Genomic DNA, 19177 nt, shown 5'->3' with positions numbered 1-19177 from the left:
CTTTTTTATAAATAGGACAGAAATTATCACAAATATCAAATGAAAATAAGCATGCATTTAAGCTGTTGTATGCTTTATTAAAAATAGGTTCAAATACTCCAGCTATCGTCTGTTTTATGTAAAAGTAAACAAAAATATCCTCATGTATAATCAGTAGTAAAATATGTCCCTTGTAGTCCATTATGATATTCATAATACGTTCATACCAGAAAAGACGCAAACCATAGAAATCCAGACATGTCGCATGTACTAATAGTTATTCTAAAACGTTTTAAGTTCCTGTTACTTTCTAAGGTGTACGTTTTAAAAGGTCAAAGTACGGTGTCTAGCGTTCTATTCTGTCCCCGCTTTTTGAGAGAGAGAGAGAGAGAGAGAGAGAGAGAGAGAGAGAAAGAGAGAGAGAAAGAGAGAGAGAGAGGCAGAGAGACAGAGAGAGGCTCTCATCATGTATATACATATAAATAGGGTTTAATGGCACAACATCCCATTCTAAGGTCATATAGTTTCGAACAAAAGGATAGCAACAAAAGCACCTTGCCAGATTCCTTTGGAAGAAAACCCGTTCCAATTAGGAGCAGACCCGGACTAATTTCATCAGACTTTCATCAGACTAATTTCATCAGACTTTCATCAGACTAATTTTATCACGAAAGGTACTTTAGTAAAACAAAATCATGACTAATTAGCCACAACCTCATAAGTGGCATGTATCAAATTAACTGAACATTTTCTTACACGTTTTCATTGCCTAAGCATCAGGTACATTAATAAATTCATTATTATTTACACGACAATATCATTACTGTGTTATAACATTACTTAGTCATGATTATGTACTATCCTCACTCTTCGCTCCGTTAAATGAACGTGTACCTACCTGTAATGGGCAAGGGAAAATTAGGTGACTTGTCTCGATAAGTATAACTGATTCTACCTTTCAAAGTCATGCAAAAGAGTACGTGAAAAGAAAGAAAAAATTGAGTGCTAGAGTGTTAGATTAATTGTGCATTGGGGAATCTGAAGCGAAATTCAAAGTTATATCCAACTTAATTTTTCAGGTGACATTTCTAAAAGGCGAGGATAATGACAAAGAATACACACACGCACGCACGCGCGCACACACACACACTCACATGCATACATACATACATACATATGAACTTGCACCACATTCTGATTAAGTACCACTGTTTATTTTGGGATTGAAGTATGTAAATTAAATAGTTAAGCAATACAATATTTTATTTTACTGGGATTGCCCGAACGTCGAAACGATGCAAGAGCGACCATATTTCTGAATACTTTCATATAACATTCCATCAGAAACAATAGCGAGCAATTATAGCTTTTGGCACTACTAAACTATCATCACGTACAACTAATTATATTTTTTTAACCAAGACAAATATCCCCGATTTATTTTCATATATATAAATATCATCTTAATATGCAAGCTCCTGAGATACCGCTGGAACATCCTAGAACTCTGTGAGATACGATGGAAGAACATTGGAGAAACAACTACCTTGGGAGGACACAAACTGTACTTCAGTGGTAGAGAAGACAAACATGAGCAGGGGGTTGGGCTCCTTATACACAAGGACAGTGTGAGTACTGTCATGGGATGCCAGCCAGTATCCAGCCGGCTTATCACCATCCGCCCCAGGGCAACTCCATTCAACATCACCGTAATACAGGCATACGCGCCAACATCAGACTATGATAACGCGGATGTGGAAGACTTCTATGACCAGCTACAAGAAATTGTGGATAAAACACCGAAAAAAGACATTCTGGTTGTGCAAGGTGATTGGAATGTCAGGGATTGATTAAGTTAAATGTAATAAACTGACAAAACTAGTATCTAGCTAGCCTAAGCACTTTCGACTCTTAATGAGTCTTTTTCAAAGGCAAGTACAATACATAGACAAAACAAACAAAACAGACAAACCGTTGTCTTTGCAAAACTTTACATGACTATGACTTGTTGCAGATGCTGACAAATATTTTATATTGACCTAGAAATCGATGAGCCATAGCGTCATCTGTTATTTTAAGTAAATTTATGTACGCGCAGATTATATCCCGGATATTTCATTGTTATAGTTGTAATTATAGGTTATTGGATGACTAAAAGGCAAATTTAGAGAATCATTGAAAAGAGAACATCTGTCTTGTTTATGTTTTGTATTTGCCTTTGAAAAAAAAAAACTCATTAAGAGTTGAAAGCGCTTAGGCTAGCTAGATACTAGTTCGTAGTCAGTTTATATCAAAATAGATTCATGATGTTGCATTCCAAATGTAATTATATATATATATATATATATATATATATATATATATATATATATATATATATATATATATATATATATATATATGGTTCTATTTAAAGACTATTATTAAGAGCCGAAGCTGATATGCATGTGTAAATTAGTGGATTGCAGTTCAGTAAGGGAAGTAACTCTGTTGAGAGCGCTTCAAATTCTAAGGGAGGTAAGTTCAAACAAGGCAACGAACTGCCATCAGCCAATTTAAGTCGGCGTGAATTATTTTTTTTATATATGTTATAATGGCTTTAAATGCAGACTTGAATAGATCTCCTCGAACCATGGTTCAACCTCGAACCCCTAACTGCAAAATAAAACAAAAACTAAATAATAAGAATAATAATAATAGTAGAAGCTGTCCAAATAATTGACGAATTCATTCCACATTTGTATCTTATGCATTCTGATATAAAAATTGCCTTCTAAGTTGCTTGTATTTTCCCCAGAATTAAACAACTCCCACTTTTCCTCTCTTCCCCGCCACAAAAAAGCACGCAAACCCAAAGTGAGCTACTGCTCTTTCCCACTATACACATATCATGCATTTGCTCTGTAGAATGAAAATACTGCTTTATTTGATAGAAGTTGCATGTTTTGTCTCGATAAAAACGCTGTTGTCTGATGTGTACAATTGCTTCTAATCGTCTTTACTCAAAGATAACACGATGTACACTGAACTGTTCCTTGACAAAAAAAAAGAGTTAGAATCTGTTTGAAGTCATTTACTGATCTCCGGTATATATAAGATTTTAAATTAGCGTGTAGAATTGTTCCTTTTGTTTAATTTTAATGTCTTAAATATTGTCTAAATTAAAATACAAATTTAATTTAAAATTAACAATTCTGAGTTTAGCATATGGATCCTGTAATTTAAAATGCCGTTTTAGAAATCGAATTGATGTGAAACAACGATCTTCTCTTTTAATATGCGAGGTAATAATCATCGATACTTTTAAAAATGTTGCATCTATATATTTACCAAGTAATTATGATAATAAAAACCTCATAGCCTTTAAATGCAACACATTTATACACGCATATTATGTTGTGTTTATTTACTATTACTAAAAGATATATATAACTCAAGGATTATTTATACACGGTTTGTATGTGTGATTTTTATTTTATTTTCCCTATAAAGAAAACTCGAAGGTTGCACCCTAAATCGGAGGTTCTTTCTTTTGGGCGTAACGCGCTCCAACAACGCCGACAGCAGTAAAGGTGCAAATTGCATGATAAATATTTAAACGTGTTTCCCAACGGAGCAAGCCAAACTTGAGTACCCTGCAGACTATCTGCAATATTAGGCATAATCGATATCATGAGCCAAAGCTTTGACGGGTGTAATTTATTTGTTTGGCAATTATGGTGTCTGCTATGTGTGAAGTAATGTTGTTTGTTTTGTTGTTTTTTGTTTGTTTGTTTGTTTCCATTATTGGGAACAAGAACCTGTTAAAATGTCAATTCCTGAGAAGCGAACGTAGTATAATACAACTGTTGCACTTTTTTCCCTCATTAACATTTTGTCTTGAATATATATGTTTTTGTCCACTAATTCGCGTCACTTTTGTCTAACTTTTGCTGCATGTATTTCGCGTTTCTACGTGCATGAGAGAGAGAGAGAGAGAGAGAGAGAGAGAGAGAGAGAGAGAGAGAGAGAGTTAAAGTGTATATTGGATATGCGACAGACAAAATAATGGATCAATTTTATTTAATTTGTTTAAACATTGTGCTTTGTGTACTAGCATCAATTTTACTTCACTACTATTGCAAATATAATAAATGCTAACAACAACAACAAAAAACAAAATCAATAATAATAATAATAATAACCGTCCATAATTAATGTCCTCCATGTTTGAAGAAAAAAAAACACTAATCTTAGAGGAAATACGCCTTATCTATAAAAAGAATATAAACCAATCGCTCGCTAACAGACTCAGATCGAATGGTACTATATATATATATATATATATATATATATATATATATATATATATATATATATATATATATATATATATATATATATAAGGCTAAACGGTGATATATCAAATTATGTGGCATTAGTTGTTCAAAATTTAAAAATATAGATTGTCTTGAATACACAAAACTCGTTGCTTGGATAATATATTCAATGTGACCCATAAAAAAAAATCTTAATAAAATGACGTCCTTATTGTTTCTAATGAGTCGTTGGATCGAAATGCAATTTAGACAACACGTGACGAAGCCAAAACATACCCCGTTGGTTTTAGTGTTACCTGGCTTTTGTTCGTGGGTATTTTTATATATATAAAAAAAAGAGTTAAATATGGAGAAAAAGGAATGAAGAGAAAAAGTGAACCGGTCAAAGAGGTAAAAATGTTGTTATAAAAAAACCAGATTAATCTAAATATTGAAAAACTACCTAGGCTGTCTTTTCAATAACGGTACAAAACACGATGAAAACCGTTGTCTCCGCTTGGCACTGTAATCCCAGCCGAACTCAAAACGAGGCTTTTTCAGTCGCGCTTAGAGATTGTGTTGAGAAGAGCAGGGGAATGGTGTTTCACTAATTAATATATGAATGGTGTGGTGTGAACAGCAAGATACAGTTGTGAAAATGGTGAACACCACTGTCAGTGAATATTATACCGATCTTCAGGTATAAACAAGGACTTAATAGGCCTAAGTGTTGTACTTTGTAGGTGTATTCCCAGAGTTGTCAGTCTTCTGTAATACACGGGACGTCTCGGCGATAGGGACAAACGATGTGTTCTACCGTTTGTTTTGGGACTAGTGGCATAGTTATGCGCACTATCACAATTTTCAATGGATTAGTGTGATAAAGTGTGTAGAAACTGGAGTGATGTGGATTTTGAAAGAAATATATTCTCTTCTGCAAGATTCGAAAGTGTGTATAATTCTTTCAAATCATTGCAAATATATACATGTCGGCAGACCGGTAGTTACTCGTTGGGTTCATACCTGTTGTTAATTTAGTCATTGTGCCTGGTCGCCTGTCATCTCACCGCTCCCTACCTGTGCTCACCTGGACACACACAATTGAAGGTGTATTGTTTTAACAATTCTCCACGAATTTTATTGTTCTTGGATGATTTTTACAGCTCGAGTTTGGTACAAGTTACATATTAGCAGTTCTACTGGAAAGTACAGTACGTACCACTCGGATAACCAGCATCAGCATGGAGTAGAACGATTGTTTGGATGTTTAGAATGTGAGATTTGTTGTAAAGGTAACATATTATTATTACTACTTACATAAATATTTTAAAGCCATAAATCGGTGGGAAAAAAAATTGAAAATCAGTGGAAATATGAGGATTTGTGATTGGGTCCCAAAACAAGATATGATATAATAAGCAGCTATGATGCATAAGAGATTTCACAGTTCTGTTGTCACCATTTTGGTCACAATGATTCTTTTTGGCCATTTTGCACAAAGCCAGCAATCCTGGAATAATTCCTTCACTATCCAGGAAAATAATAATATAGATGTTCTTGTTGGATTCATATACACATCTCTGCCGGATGCAGCACGGCCTCCGTACACATTTTATAGTACCAGCCAAAAAGCTTTCATTGAAAAATATTTCACCATAAATTTACAATCGGGAGAAATAAGGGCAAAGGTTAAGTTAGATCGTGAGGAAAATGAGACATATACATTTGCGCTTCTTAAAAATCAGCTTGATTACATTCAGATAACCATCAGAGTGACAGACGTAAATGACAATGCACCCAAGTTTGTGAATGACACAAAATATTTAGAAATTTCTGAAAACGCTCCACACTATAAAATCCCATTAGGAAGTGCTGTTGATTTAGATATTGGTGTGAATACAATTCAGTCATTCACAATAATATCTGGAAATGTTGATTTGGCATTTAATGTATCTGGACGTGTCTCGGGAGTTCAAACTCTTCTACTGGATTTAGGGATTAATGGGACTCTTGATTATGAAAGTACTAAATCATATACTTTAATAATTCGTGTGTATGATGGTGGCACTCCACGATTATATGGAGACCTGACTGTGTACATAACGATCATTGATGTAAATGATAATCAGCCGATATTCAATCAAAGTAAATACTCGGCAGCTGTGCAGGAAAATGCAACCATTGGAAAAAGCATAATAGAGGTTTTTGCAACAGATCTGGATTCAGGTGACAATGGAAGAGTGTTGTATTACATTGACCGTCAAAATAGTGATCCGGAGGAATATTTTGCCATCGATATTGTTACAGGAATTGTAACGCTTCAAAAACGGCTTGATTACGAGTTGAAAACATCTTACAAGTTGATAGTCATTGCACGCGATCATGGAGCACAGCCATTGCAAACTAGTGTGCTTATTGATATTGAAGTCTTAAACATAAATGAGCAACCAGCAAAAATTGAGATAACATTTTTGACAAATCAAACAGGAAGAATTAGAGAAGATGCAAACCCAAATGACTTTGTGGCAAGAATATCAGTGAGTGACCCAGATGCCTCTTCAGATTCTAACCCTAATATCACAGTGAGACTTGAAGGTGGTGAAGGATATTTTGGTCTCATAATACGTGATCGTGTCGTGTACCTCATTGTCATTCAGACTCTGGATAGAGAGACAAAACCATGGTTCAACCTCACAGTTGTTGCAGTGGATTCTGGAACCCCTCCATTATTTCAGTCCAAAAGCATCTTGCTGACAATTGATGATGTAAATGATAATAGGCCTGTTTTTTCAAGCGCTGTTTATTTAGCAGAAATCGAAGAGATGTCCCCAAATGGTAGTTCAGTTGTGCAGGTTACAGCCACAGATCGCGATATTGGAGAAAATGCCAGAATAACCTACAGTATCAATGATGATACTGATAGCCATTCAGACTGGTTTCAGATTGACATAAACTCTGGATTAATTACAACACATGGAAAAATAGATTGTGAAGTCGAGTCTAAGTCACGACTTATTGTGATGGCCAGAGACTCAGGAATACCTCAGTTGTCGTCAAGCACTACAGTTCTGGTATCAGTGCTAGACATTAATGACAAAGAGCCGATGTTTGAACATAGCCAGTACAGTGCTGCTGTGCCTGAGAGTCGAACAGTGGGAAGTTGCATTTTGCAGGTAAGATTATGCATTAAATATTTAAGACATCTTGTGGCATTTGATCGTCCTTTGAACATTTGTATTTTAGAGACCAGCCAAAAATGCTGCAGCTGCCTTAAATTGAATTTTTCTTGGACCTGTAAATGTTTTTATGCATGATTCACGATGTTGAATGTTTAAACTCTTTGAATCCATGTTGCAGGCCATAACAACAACTAATTAAGGCTACTGACCCATTACCTGGGATGAAAATTCACCAATGCGTTGATACATTGACAATTTTGCTATTTTGATGCACATAATCATACTAAAAGTATAGACTCAATACAAATGATACCTAACCAATAAAAGTGACTGGGTCTCAAATAATTATTTTAGTTGTTTGTTTTTTTATTCTTTATATGCATAGATATATATTGTACGATATGTTGCATATTATAGTAATACATATCATCAATACATGGCAAAGTCGTATCATTTAACCCCAACCTGCTGTTGCACATCAAACAAGGCTCATTGGATTTCCCCCGTTGTTGGTCCTATGGCTCAAAAATCTTGACCCTACCCACACACCATGGTATGCTTTATCATCTGAAAAAAAAAATTTGAAAAATTCGCTACAGCTTTTTATCTGTGGATTTCCCAATCTTTTGTCAAATGTCTCCCAAAGCTTGACCCTACACGCCCGCTGTGGCATCCTTTATAATCTGAAGAAAAAAAATGAAAAAGCATTACAGCTTTATATTTGTAGCTGTCCAGCCACATTTCTGTTGCCACTAGTGATGGTCAAAGTTGCAAAAGGTGATGAAGCCTGTAAGATGGCAATGAATATTTATTTTAAAGCCGTTATTGTAATGTATTTTTTAGGTTAAAGTCACCCCTATGGTGAGGAAGATTTAATTTATTTTGAGGCTAAAATAGTGACGAAAGAGTCTTAATTTATGCAAATGCTTAATTTGTCATTTAATTAATCCTTTGTCTATTTGGAAAGAAAATCTCATTTCAGGAAACAGAGGTAGTTATTAAAATAAATGCTGGTAGAGAATGTGTGTACACTTAAGTTAAATGGGAGGAAAATCTGGAATGGAAAATTCCATGGTCCAGCACATTTCAGATTTCCATTTATTCAGGTTTCCATTTATTCAGGTTTCCATTTATTCAAAAATGTTTTCATCAGTTATTTGAGCACATGATAAAACTCGAACTGCAGTAATGCAAGTGTCCAAAAAATGTGCGATACTTACAGTGCAGACCACAAAGTTCAGGTAGCAAAGCTGTCAAAGCAAATAAGAAAAACATCTTATTTCTATGGCATTATTAGTGTCCTAATATTTTCCTTTTTCCCTCAAACATTTTGTGTCCTCCAAATTTGGAAGTGTGAGAAGCACAGTGTCCCCACTCTTTGGAATCCTTGGTGCAACATTGCGTACAAAATATCTGGATGATGATGGACAGTATGTTCATAGGATGATTTTATGCACTGAATAATGATCGAGTGAAAAATCTGTCCCATTAATGGCATTTTTATTCTGAAGGATGTTATTAGGACAGGACTCCATTTGTTTACCTGTCTTTGTGAGGTACAGAAGAAATGCTTTTTTGTTTGCTTGAAGTTTTCTGTGCAGTTCATTTTTTTAAAATACATGTAGTACTTTGAACTCCTTAGGCACAATAATTTATGTTGAAGTCGTGCACATTTTTTTTCATAGGTATGATAAAGTGATTTTACTCATCTATAAAACTGATTTTCAAGACCCTCCTGCTATAAGAAAATGTAATGACTTGAAGTTGTCCATTTTGTCTCCTAAATGTAGATGAGAACAAAACAAAGTTTAATCTCTGATGTGGCCTGAAAGTGGATGTTGACCTCACATAACTTGAGATTGTGAACAAACAATGTTTTCTTGGTGCTCAATTCTTTGATGTCTAACTTTATGGAGCATCCTGAAAAAACAAGTATTGAAGAAAATCTAACATTTTTTAAAATATATTTATGGACATTTTTAAACTAGGTAAATATTATAATATAGTTTTGTTGACAGTGAGCTGGAAAGACAAGACGCATGGCATTAGTATCACATGTACATGTACTAGAACATCATTTTTGGCAGCAGTAGGCAGGGGACCAACCCTTAGGAAGAAGCAGAAGACATAATAATAATAATAATAATAATAATAATAATAATGATAATGATGATAATAATGATAATGATAATAATAATGATAATGATGATAATAATAATAATAATAATAATAATAATAATAACAGTGATAATAATGATGATAATAATGATAATTTTAATATTAATGATAATGATGATGATAATAATAATAATAATGATGATAATAATAATAATAATGATAATAATGATAGTGATAATAATGATAATGATGATAATAATAATAATGATGATAATAATGATAATAATAATAATGATAATAATAATAATGATAATAATAATAATAATGATAATAATAATAATAATAATGATGTAAGAACAATGATGATGATTGATGATAGAGATAATGCATTAGCAAAGCTTGAAATTGATGTTAGCAATAAAGTCAGTTCGTAGTAGCTCAGTGAAGAAAAAACTGGAAGTTTCGTGTAATTAATATTTGTGAACTGTGCTAGTAAACATTGAAAATAGCCTGGTTCATGCAAGTATAATAATTTTGTCGAGTTACAGTGTATGTCATACAATACTTCAAGTGCTATGGCATCAGCATGTTGGCACAGTTGTGATGCTTGTAATCTTGTGATATTGCAATATTCTGGCATTTCATATAATAATGCAATATATTATTTCAGAAACTTCACAGTGATGTATCAATACATATCACACTATCACCCTAGTAGCTTGACATAATATTGTATCGTGGCCAAGGACGAGAGGCACATATCGTGTGGTTTGCAAAGTTAACCTAACTGTTAAATTTATCTTAGTCTTAAACCTGAATGTTTTTAGCCATAGAAATTTATTTTTGTCTACAGTACAGACAAGGTTGCAAAGTGTTGGGTGATCTTTCTCAGGACATCACTATCTTGACAGTTTTATTTTGATAACCTCAGTCCATTTTGTCAGCTGTTTCCTGACTGCTTTCTAACATTTCAGAAGCCATTAAAAAAAAAAGTTATTTGAAAGGCATTCAGCGCTAGTATACCGAGTGGTCTAAAGAGCTCACCATTACTGATTACTGCTTGTTCACCTCTGTCTGCATGGGGTCCAGTCTCAGGTTTAGCTAATGTGGGTATGTGAGAAAGCCTGTCAATAGTTTCTCATGGGTTGGTGGTTCTTCCTAGGGTTTTCCAGGATTTTTCCTCCACCAGTGGTACTGGCCGCCATGTATAGCCTATCTTGTGCTGCAAAATGGTGTTAAGCCCTACAGCAATAACAACTGGTATACATTAACACCAGTTGAGAGAGAGAGAGAGAGAGAGAGAGAGAGAGAGAGATTGGTTGTGCAATAAATGAAGAACTTGCTGAGGTAAAATTTCTTCTGTGCCTATATAGAGAGCACTGATTGGCTGAAATTTTGCCTTAAAAAGAATAATGTCAGAATAAGGAAAAATTAATTACAAAGGTGATTCTTAAAGTGTTTAATTTTTTTTAAACAGAGTATCCAGTTTATGTTGACATTTAGATATAATTAAGATGCCAAACAGTAATTCATGAATTCCTTTTCCTAGGTTTGAAAGACAAGGTACCTGCTTGTGTTCTTGGCCCATTTCATTTCCTTCATTTTTACTGCTGCTGTAGATCCAGTTTTAGCAGCAGCAGGGAGCTGGGTAGCAGGTGCTCCAAGACGTTTTGTAGTACCTTGTCAGAGACCTCCCTTATTGCAACTGTTAATAATAATAATAATAATAATAATAATAATTTTTATTATTATTATTATTATAAAGCAATAATTTTATTGTGATGGTCAATTTTTATTAGGAGTCTGAAGTTATATAGATCACAGAATTGTATCAAATCCAAAATGTTTGTGAATAATACAAAGAAACATTGCTAAATCACAAACAATATTCTTGTTAAATAGTTGATGCAGTGGTGTCATTAGGTGCCGGGTCTGGGTTTTACTCTGGCAACTTAGTTGCTAGCACACACCAATATTCAGTAAATAAAGAAACGTTTTTGAAGTTAAAAAAAATTTTATAAAAAAAACCTCCAATTTTTGTGGAAAACCCGTGTACTTTAAAAATTACTGAACACACTGTTGATGTCAAAATAAGAACAACAGTTAGTTGAAAAATTTTAAATATGCTGATGTAACCGTTATGATGTAGAAAAATATTTTTAAAGAAATATTTGCATGATTGTAAAATTTGTGTAAAATTTATTTTGGTAATTCATAGTTCATTTTTTGGGATGATCTTATGGGTTTAATTTTTTAATTCAGCTCATATTTTATGGACAGTTAATTACACGTTATTTTTTTCCATACTGAAATAGAAGTACAGTAATTAACCATAATTTTGGCATAGGTATTCAGCTAGAAATAGTGCAAGAAAGTGCATACAAACTTGTACATGTTAAGTGATTTTGGATTGCATTGACCCTTTACCTACAGTATCTACTTGCCTGTAAGTCAGGTCCACCTGCAAACAGCACAGACCCTGATCTGCCATTTATAATGTGCTGACTGATCAGGTTCTGTGTCATTTGTTCAATTGATTAGTCCTAACAGACTGCATAGATCCTGATATGCTGGCATTATTCAATGGCAAATGTGTCTGAAGTATGCAGCAGGACTTGACTTCCAAGCACATGTATATGGTACATCAAAAAGACCACTTTTTTCGGTAAAGCTAAGCACCCCAAAATATCACAAGCAATTGTCGATAATTGTAATGTTATTCATGGTAAAATTTGGTTCTTCATTGGTACAGTTAAGGCTACAGTGTTTCCAAACATGTCTTTATTTTAAAATTGGGGGATATGAAATTTACTGTGTAACACAATTCTAAGCCTTTTGTCTTATGTCAGACTGGATATTTAACAGGGAAGAGAAACTTAGTCCTTAGTTCTTTTAGAGGGCAATTCTAACAGAACTAATGCCTGTTTAGGTTTCTGTCCTACATTGAATGTTCTTCTGGTGGCACTTGTCTGATATAGTTCAAGCATGTTAATTGAATTATTTTGGCTAGGTTTTACATTATATTTTAATGGGAATTTGATACATAACTATCTAAGTTTGGGCAACTGTGGATTCTTCTATAAACAAAGCATTAGGGTCTAAGTTTTTGTTTGGCAGTTCCAGATAAGGGGGAGACAGTCTTAATTGGCTAGGACTGATCTTTCTGAAATGTTTTTTCATTCCAATGATAAGTACACTGACAGCTCACCTCAAGTGGGGTTTGTCTATGGTGCCTCATATAGCAAGAGTTAACACACACACACACACCATAAAACAAGAAGCTGCATTCACAACATAGAATAGAAAATATGTTAACATGAAAATGTTTTATTTTCCCACAAATATCCATCAAAAACTTGTGGGAATGGATTACTGAAAATGCAAACCATTTGTGTAACTCCTGGAATGCAGTTTAAGTTTGAAAACATTGGTTTATGGTATATGGTTGTTTGTATATTGAAATATTATTCATCCCAAGTATGGTAGGAGTAAACCTTGAAGTGCATTGCATTATACAAGTTAGACATTGATTATTCCAGCAGAGAAATTGTAGCTTATGAACTTGGTTAATAAAGCACAGCTTTCTTGTTTATCTGTGAGCAGTCTTTTTGGCTTGGGCTAAGGTCAGACACAGGAATTTGATAAAACTGTTTGACTCTTGTTAAGTGGGGGGGGGGGGGAATTTATAATTTATTCAGTGGGCCTTCAGAACAAACAGGCCACTTGTCAAATTGGACTTCTCATTTACAAGGCTATTAATTAATTCCTGTTTGGTGTTTGTCATGAAATATCCAACAAAAGGACATTAAGAATGGGATGGAGTTTTTTGAAGATTTGCCATGTACATGCTATGTTGAAGTTCCAGTACTTACTCATCTTGAGATGGTTACTTGATAAAGCCATCATTTGTATCATTACAGTCATACTTATCAGACCATTTAAATATCTCCAAAAAGATCTTATCATCCTTTCCATTACCAGTCTGCAATGCATGCATACATACATACATACATACATACATACATACATACATGCATGCATGCATGCATGCATGCATACATACATACATACATACATACATACAACATACATACATACACACACACACACACACAGACATACATACACACATACATACATACATACATACATACATGCATGCATACATACAATGAGAAAAATACCAAAAAAAATCTATATATTATCAGAAAATAGAATTTGTGAGAATAGATTCTGGGGGAAAAAAAGCAGATAAGATATGAAAGCCCTGTAAGCGCCTATTCTTTGACTTGTCCAAAACTTCTAAAATCCAGATTAGAATCCTTATTTGTGTTGAGACTGTGCAAATTATAAATACAGTGAGGAAGACATTTTATTGTGCCCCTGCAGCAATTCTGAGTCAACTAAGTGGGAATTTTAATAAGTGGAGACAACCATTATGGCTTGGGTCAATTCTTTTGTCATATCAGAAATGACATCTACATGAAATGTAAATGGAAAGTACCTTAGCAACTTAGAACTTATCAGATGAATTGTTATTTATAGCATTCAGTGTTGCATTTAGAAAAAAAGTGGAAAATGATTTTGGCAGAAAGATCCTTGATTTGTAGTGACCTGTGTGTAGTAGGCTTTCGGAAGAAAAATAATGGAATTCAGTTCTGGCAGAGAAATCATTAAATACACAAGTTTTGCTTCGTTCTAAATACACATATTTGCAATTTTTTTTAAATTACAAAGGCTTTGGATATCATAAGTCATTAAGGATAATGGTTTTCTTCTTATAACGGTTTTCTTCTTGAAAAGTTTACAACAATAAAAGAGTCCTAATACTGGAAAATTCCAAGACCTTTTAATTTTCATTAAAAAATTTGGCATAGAATATTGGTTCAGTGTCAATGCTGATATATTGGTCTCCAAAGCCTTTATGTCTGGATATTAAACATGGTACATGCAAGGTCTCAGCTTTACCTAGACAACAACAAAAGACTCCAAGTGCCTTTCATATTGGCTTAAAACTTATTTCAACAGCCAGTACTTGGAAGGCATAAGAAGTACAAACAAACATGGCAGCTAGCACTGTAATTCCTTTTGGCAATTGATCATGTTTTCACACTTCAACAGGCAGGGATATAGGGCTTTGCTTGAATGAGACCTATGTAAACATGGCATAGATGGGGAATGTGGACACTGGGAATTGTGTTGATTTATTCTGAAATAATGAAGAACAAATATGCCCTTTCAGCTCTCAATAGGAGTGAAAGAAAAAGTACATGTTGTTTACAGAGTTGTAATGTCAGGTGTTAGAAGTCCTAAGAACTATGTAAATTGGCAGATTATAAACAACCGTGATATGTGCCTCATCCTATTTCAATTTCTGCACACTATCATTATGGACTACTTACCTTTATTGGCTTTTTTTATAGTAACTCTGAAATCTTGTATACTAAAATCAATTTTTTTTCTTCTGTAAATACCTGTTTCCCAGACTTATTGGGACAGATTCCCTAACTGTATGTTAAATACCTGATTCCCAGACTTATTGGAACAGATTCCCTAACTGTATGTTAAATACCTGTTTCCCAGACTTATTGGAACAGATTCCTTAACTGTATGTTAATACATTTCCCGGATTTATTGGAACAGGATCACTAAATGTATGTTAAATACCTGTTTCCCAGATTTATTGGAACAGTTCTCTAACTGTATGCTAAATACCTGTTTCCCAGATTTATTGGAACAGGTTCCCTAACTGTATGTTAAATACCTGTTTCCCAGATTTATTGGAACAGGTTTTCTAACTATATTGAATATTCTACCTTCAGTTATAACCAATGTGGAGTTTGCTTTTGTTTTTTGTTTTTGTTGATCTTAAACAACTCACTTGCTATAGCCATCATGATTGGAGACACATTGAGACAGATGACCAGGCTTACCTAAGTAGGTATTGAACCCATGATTTTTTAATTACTACTTGAATGCTCTGCCATATTGCTTATTGAGTGTATTCTAACATTTTTTTTGTCCTATGTCCTCCAAATCTTGACCCTGTGCTCCACCTGCCCTCCTCCTCCCATCCCTGTGCTTTTTCGTCTGAAATAAATATGCCCTCATTAGTGGAGGTTCATCTATGTCTCTTTTGGCACAAGCAATAGTTAAAACAGTGAAAGTTGACAAAAACTAAGATGGCAATGAATATGTATCGTAAAATACTGTATCGGGCAATGTAGTTAATGTGGTAGTCATCCGAGTTACAATATAACTTACCTGATGGCCATGGCCATTAGTGTAGAGTATTTTCAGAGTTAAAGTTACCCCTGTGATATATGTATAGAGAGAGAGAGAGAGAGAGAGAGAGAGAGAGAGAGAAAATATGTCTGTATTGAGTTTTAAATTGCAAAGTCTTTTTTTTTACATTTCATCAAGTTTGCCTTCATCTTGGGATTAAATGTTAACAACAGGATAGTGAGGTCATGTGTACAGTCCAATGTGAAAAAATAAATATATGCTACCTATAAATATTTGGGGGAAATGTCAGTACAGTTCACTTTGAGAATTTAATCCTTTTGTAGGAGGTGTTTAGCTTTTTGATCCAGAATGATTCTTTAAGCAATTGAGTTTTAGCTCTACTCGGGTCATAGACTAGAATTGCTTATGGGATGGTCTGTTGTCTGTCATCCATCATCTGTCTGTCTGTCTGTCTGTTATCAAGTTTATTATTGCTACTCCAGTTGTTTTTTTTTTTTATAAAAAAAAGTACCTGAGCTGCAAGTATGTTGGTCCCTTATTCTACATTATTTCATTATAGTGCAATCATTGTATAACATTGGTTCAGTCATGGATCCGTTGGTGGGGATGAATAATTTTGACATTGAATCCTCCTCATTTTAAGGCAACCTCACTTTTAATTCTGTACACTGTGCTGCACCCATTTACATTGTAAGAAAACCTCACTTGTAACTCTGCTCACTTGTACTGTGTAAGGCAACCTCACATAATTGTACACATGTACAGTGTTTTAAAGAGGTAACACTGTTTTTATTAGGAAAGTTGTTGATGTCCTAATTTTGACAAATTGTTCTATCAGCCAACAAAACTGAATAATCATCTAGCATAGTATATCGATACATATGTGTACAGTGGACTTCAAATGTATTTTGCAGTTGGTACAAAACAGGACAGTCAGGACAGGGTAGGAAACTAGGACCAAAAATTATGGGGCCACAATGGTCAGGGAGCCCACCACTGTCACAATTGTAATTCATAGGGGCATACTGAAAAATGTTTCCTTGGAGAGAACTCTACCAGAGTATTGGAAGCTCTTATTAAATTGCTCTGTTCTTGGTTTTAGTCCTAGATGTGGGGTACTGTATTTTGTTTGTTCTTTGAATTCTACAAACCACAAATGAAAGATCTTACATGCAATGAATCATCCTTTAACACACAGTAAGACCTTTTCCCCAGTTTACTATTTAATAATAATAATAATAATAATAATGATGATGATGATGATGATGATGATGATGACTTTAAAGAAGTTCATTTGCATTTGGTCAACTGATCAATCTTCATGAGGCCTTCTGCAATGAAAGTGGTGCCTGTCTGTCTGTCTGTCTGTCTGTCTCTCTCTCTCTATATATAATTTTACAAAATGAGGTGTCTTTAGACAAAAAATGCTATTAAAAACTTTACAATTGATCTACTGCTACAAAAAAATATGTACAAGACTTCAAGGATGAGTACATACAGGATTCATACACATAGTAGTAGTAAACGTGTAAATCATTATAGGTGAGTACATGACAACAATGTTGTAAAAAGTAGTAGTACTGAATTAAACAAAATCATACAAATGATTGTTTCTGTAGATGCTGACTAAGAAGCTTTTTGAAAACTTGGCTCGAGTCAGCTGACTTGATATAAGTTGGCATGAAATTCATAGTTTTATCCTTGAAGAGTCCATGAATTTGTTGAAAAACTCCATGAGATTATCAGAGAATACAAATGTTAAAACTGAATAAATATATTTCTCAATTTACATATCAGAAATTTGTTTATTTATTTATTTTCCTTTTTAATTTTTTTTAATTGTGTGGATAAACATGATGCCTAGCACTGGTAGTTACAATATGGAGTTACTCCCTTTTGCTGTAGTGTAGTTGTTGTTGACACACAGTTGTTGTACATTTGTAGTGATTTATGTAGTGCTAAATCGTTTGGAAGTCCTGGACCTAAAAAAACATATCTAATGGGCTGTATGAACCATAATAATAAAATCTAACCTTTTGCAAGAGCATACAGCCATAATGATTAATACATGGTATTGCAGTCCTTTGCATGTAAATATGCTGGAGTCGTGTAAAAAAATTGTTATAATAAGTTTTTGGTTTGACAGATGTCTTTATTACATGCACATACATGCATTTATCATTTCCCCAGAGCATATACATGTGGCTTTGTGCTTTAAAGACCCTGATCAGCATAAAAAATAGGTGGAAAGAAATTTTAAGAAAATTTAAATAATGCAGTTGATATTTCTGTAAATGTCCATGGTTGACTTATAACTCCATCGCAGGTTTTAGTTGATTAAAATTTTCTGCCTTTAATGTGGTCATGAATCATCCATGTTTTCAAGAAATACATTGGCTCTTCTGAGCTTTCTTGCCTCCACAAAATGAGGTATGTCTAGCCATCTGATTTGTAACCATAAAAAATGATAGAGTTGATAAAGTCTACAGGATTATTTGTCCAGATTATTTGTCCCAAGTCATTGTTCCCTGAAGCTCGATACCATTACAGAAATATTTTAAATTATTTCTGCCAGGTATGTTCAATGTGAATCAGACGGGTTAAATCGAAGCACTTTGTTTGAAAAAGTTTTGACTTAATAAAGTAACTTGGATCTTTGTACACAGGGCTCAAAAAAGCAACTTTGTCCATGTATTACAATAAAGATGTGGTGGGTAAAAATGACTGATTTTCCAAATAACAACACAGAAATATTGACAATTAATGGTCCCATTTCATGTATCTCTTGTTCATATTACAGAGGTAGGATCTCGTTGAGATGAACCAACATGAGTTTGCAAGAAAAATAAAACAGTTCTAAAATAGACCCTGTAAATGGTACATACAGTTACTGGTATTACCAATTATCGGTGTCAGTTATTGAATCTGCAGTTTACATGTTGATTGCCTCAAAAATTTTAAATACTGGCACAACTTTAGCTGAAAAATAGTTCTAACTGGATTATAAAAAGTAGTATTGTGGCATAGGTTTTATTATTCTACAGATATGCCACAGTAAACCCCCATAGCGTGATCATTCAAAATGTATCCTTTAAAGATTCAAATCTTACAGCAAAGAATAGAGAAAAATGGGGGGCAATAAAGAGGCAGCTTGAGGGGTCACTTTGACTGGATGCATGGTTAATGGAGATTTTATTAGAACATCAATTCTGTTTAATAATTGAATGTGGAGAAATGTGTTTATTGACTGGGACAACCAGCGGGCAGTGGCTTTAGTTGTTTTTGGAGGTATTGTTGAAGGTGAGATATTAAAATGGCACTCACTGCGACTAGTTCTAATGGCTTTTGAAACAATGG

General features: G+C 34.1%; 2 protein-coding genes across 3 annotated transcripts in view; both read left to right on the top strand.

Annotated features, from left to right (window-relative positions):
- The first annotated feature begins 237 nt into the window (after positions 1-237).
- Positions 238-1829, top strand: LOC149800252 (protein CFDP2-like). Its single transcript, XM_089958375.1, has 2 exons — positions 238-246; positions 1455-1829. The coding sequence occupies exons 1-2, from the start codon at positions 238-240 to the stop codon at positions 1827-1829; spliced, it is 384 nt and encodes a 127-aa protein (XP_089814501.1).
- Positions 1830-4572: 2743 nt separating this feature from the next.
- LOC149800251 (protein dachsous-like) overlaps positions 4573-19177 on the top strand; it is a 182263-nt gene continuing 167658 nt past the window's right edge. For both annotated transcript variants that reach the window (XM_089959835.1, XM_089959834.1), the window contains exon 1: positions 4573-7450. In XM_089959835.1, coding sequence (XP_089815961.1) covers positions 5702-7450 — 1749 coding nt within the window. In that variant the 5' untranslated portion in view covers positions 4573-5701. The remainder of the gene's footprint in view (positions 7451-19177) is intronic.

This window comes from Sinohyriopsis cumingii, chromosome 5 (genome assembly GCF_028554795.1).
Source record: "Sinohyriopsis cumingii isolate HCF-2022 chromosome 5, ASM2855479v2, whole genome shotgun sequence".
Classification (NCBI taxonomy): domain Eukaryota; kingdom Metazoa; phylum Mollusca; class Bivalvia; order Unionida; family Unionidae; genus Sinohyriopsis; species Sinohyriopsis cumingii.
This window is presented reverse-complemented; position numbering and strand designations above follow the sequence as displayed.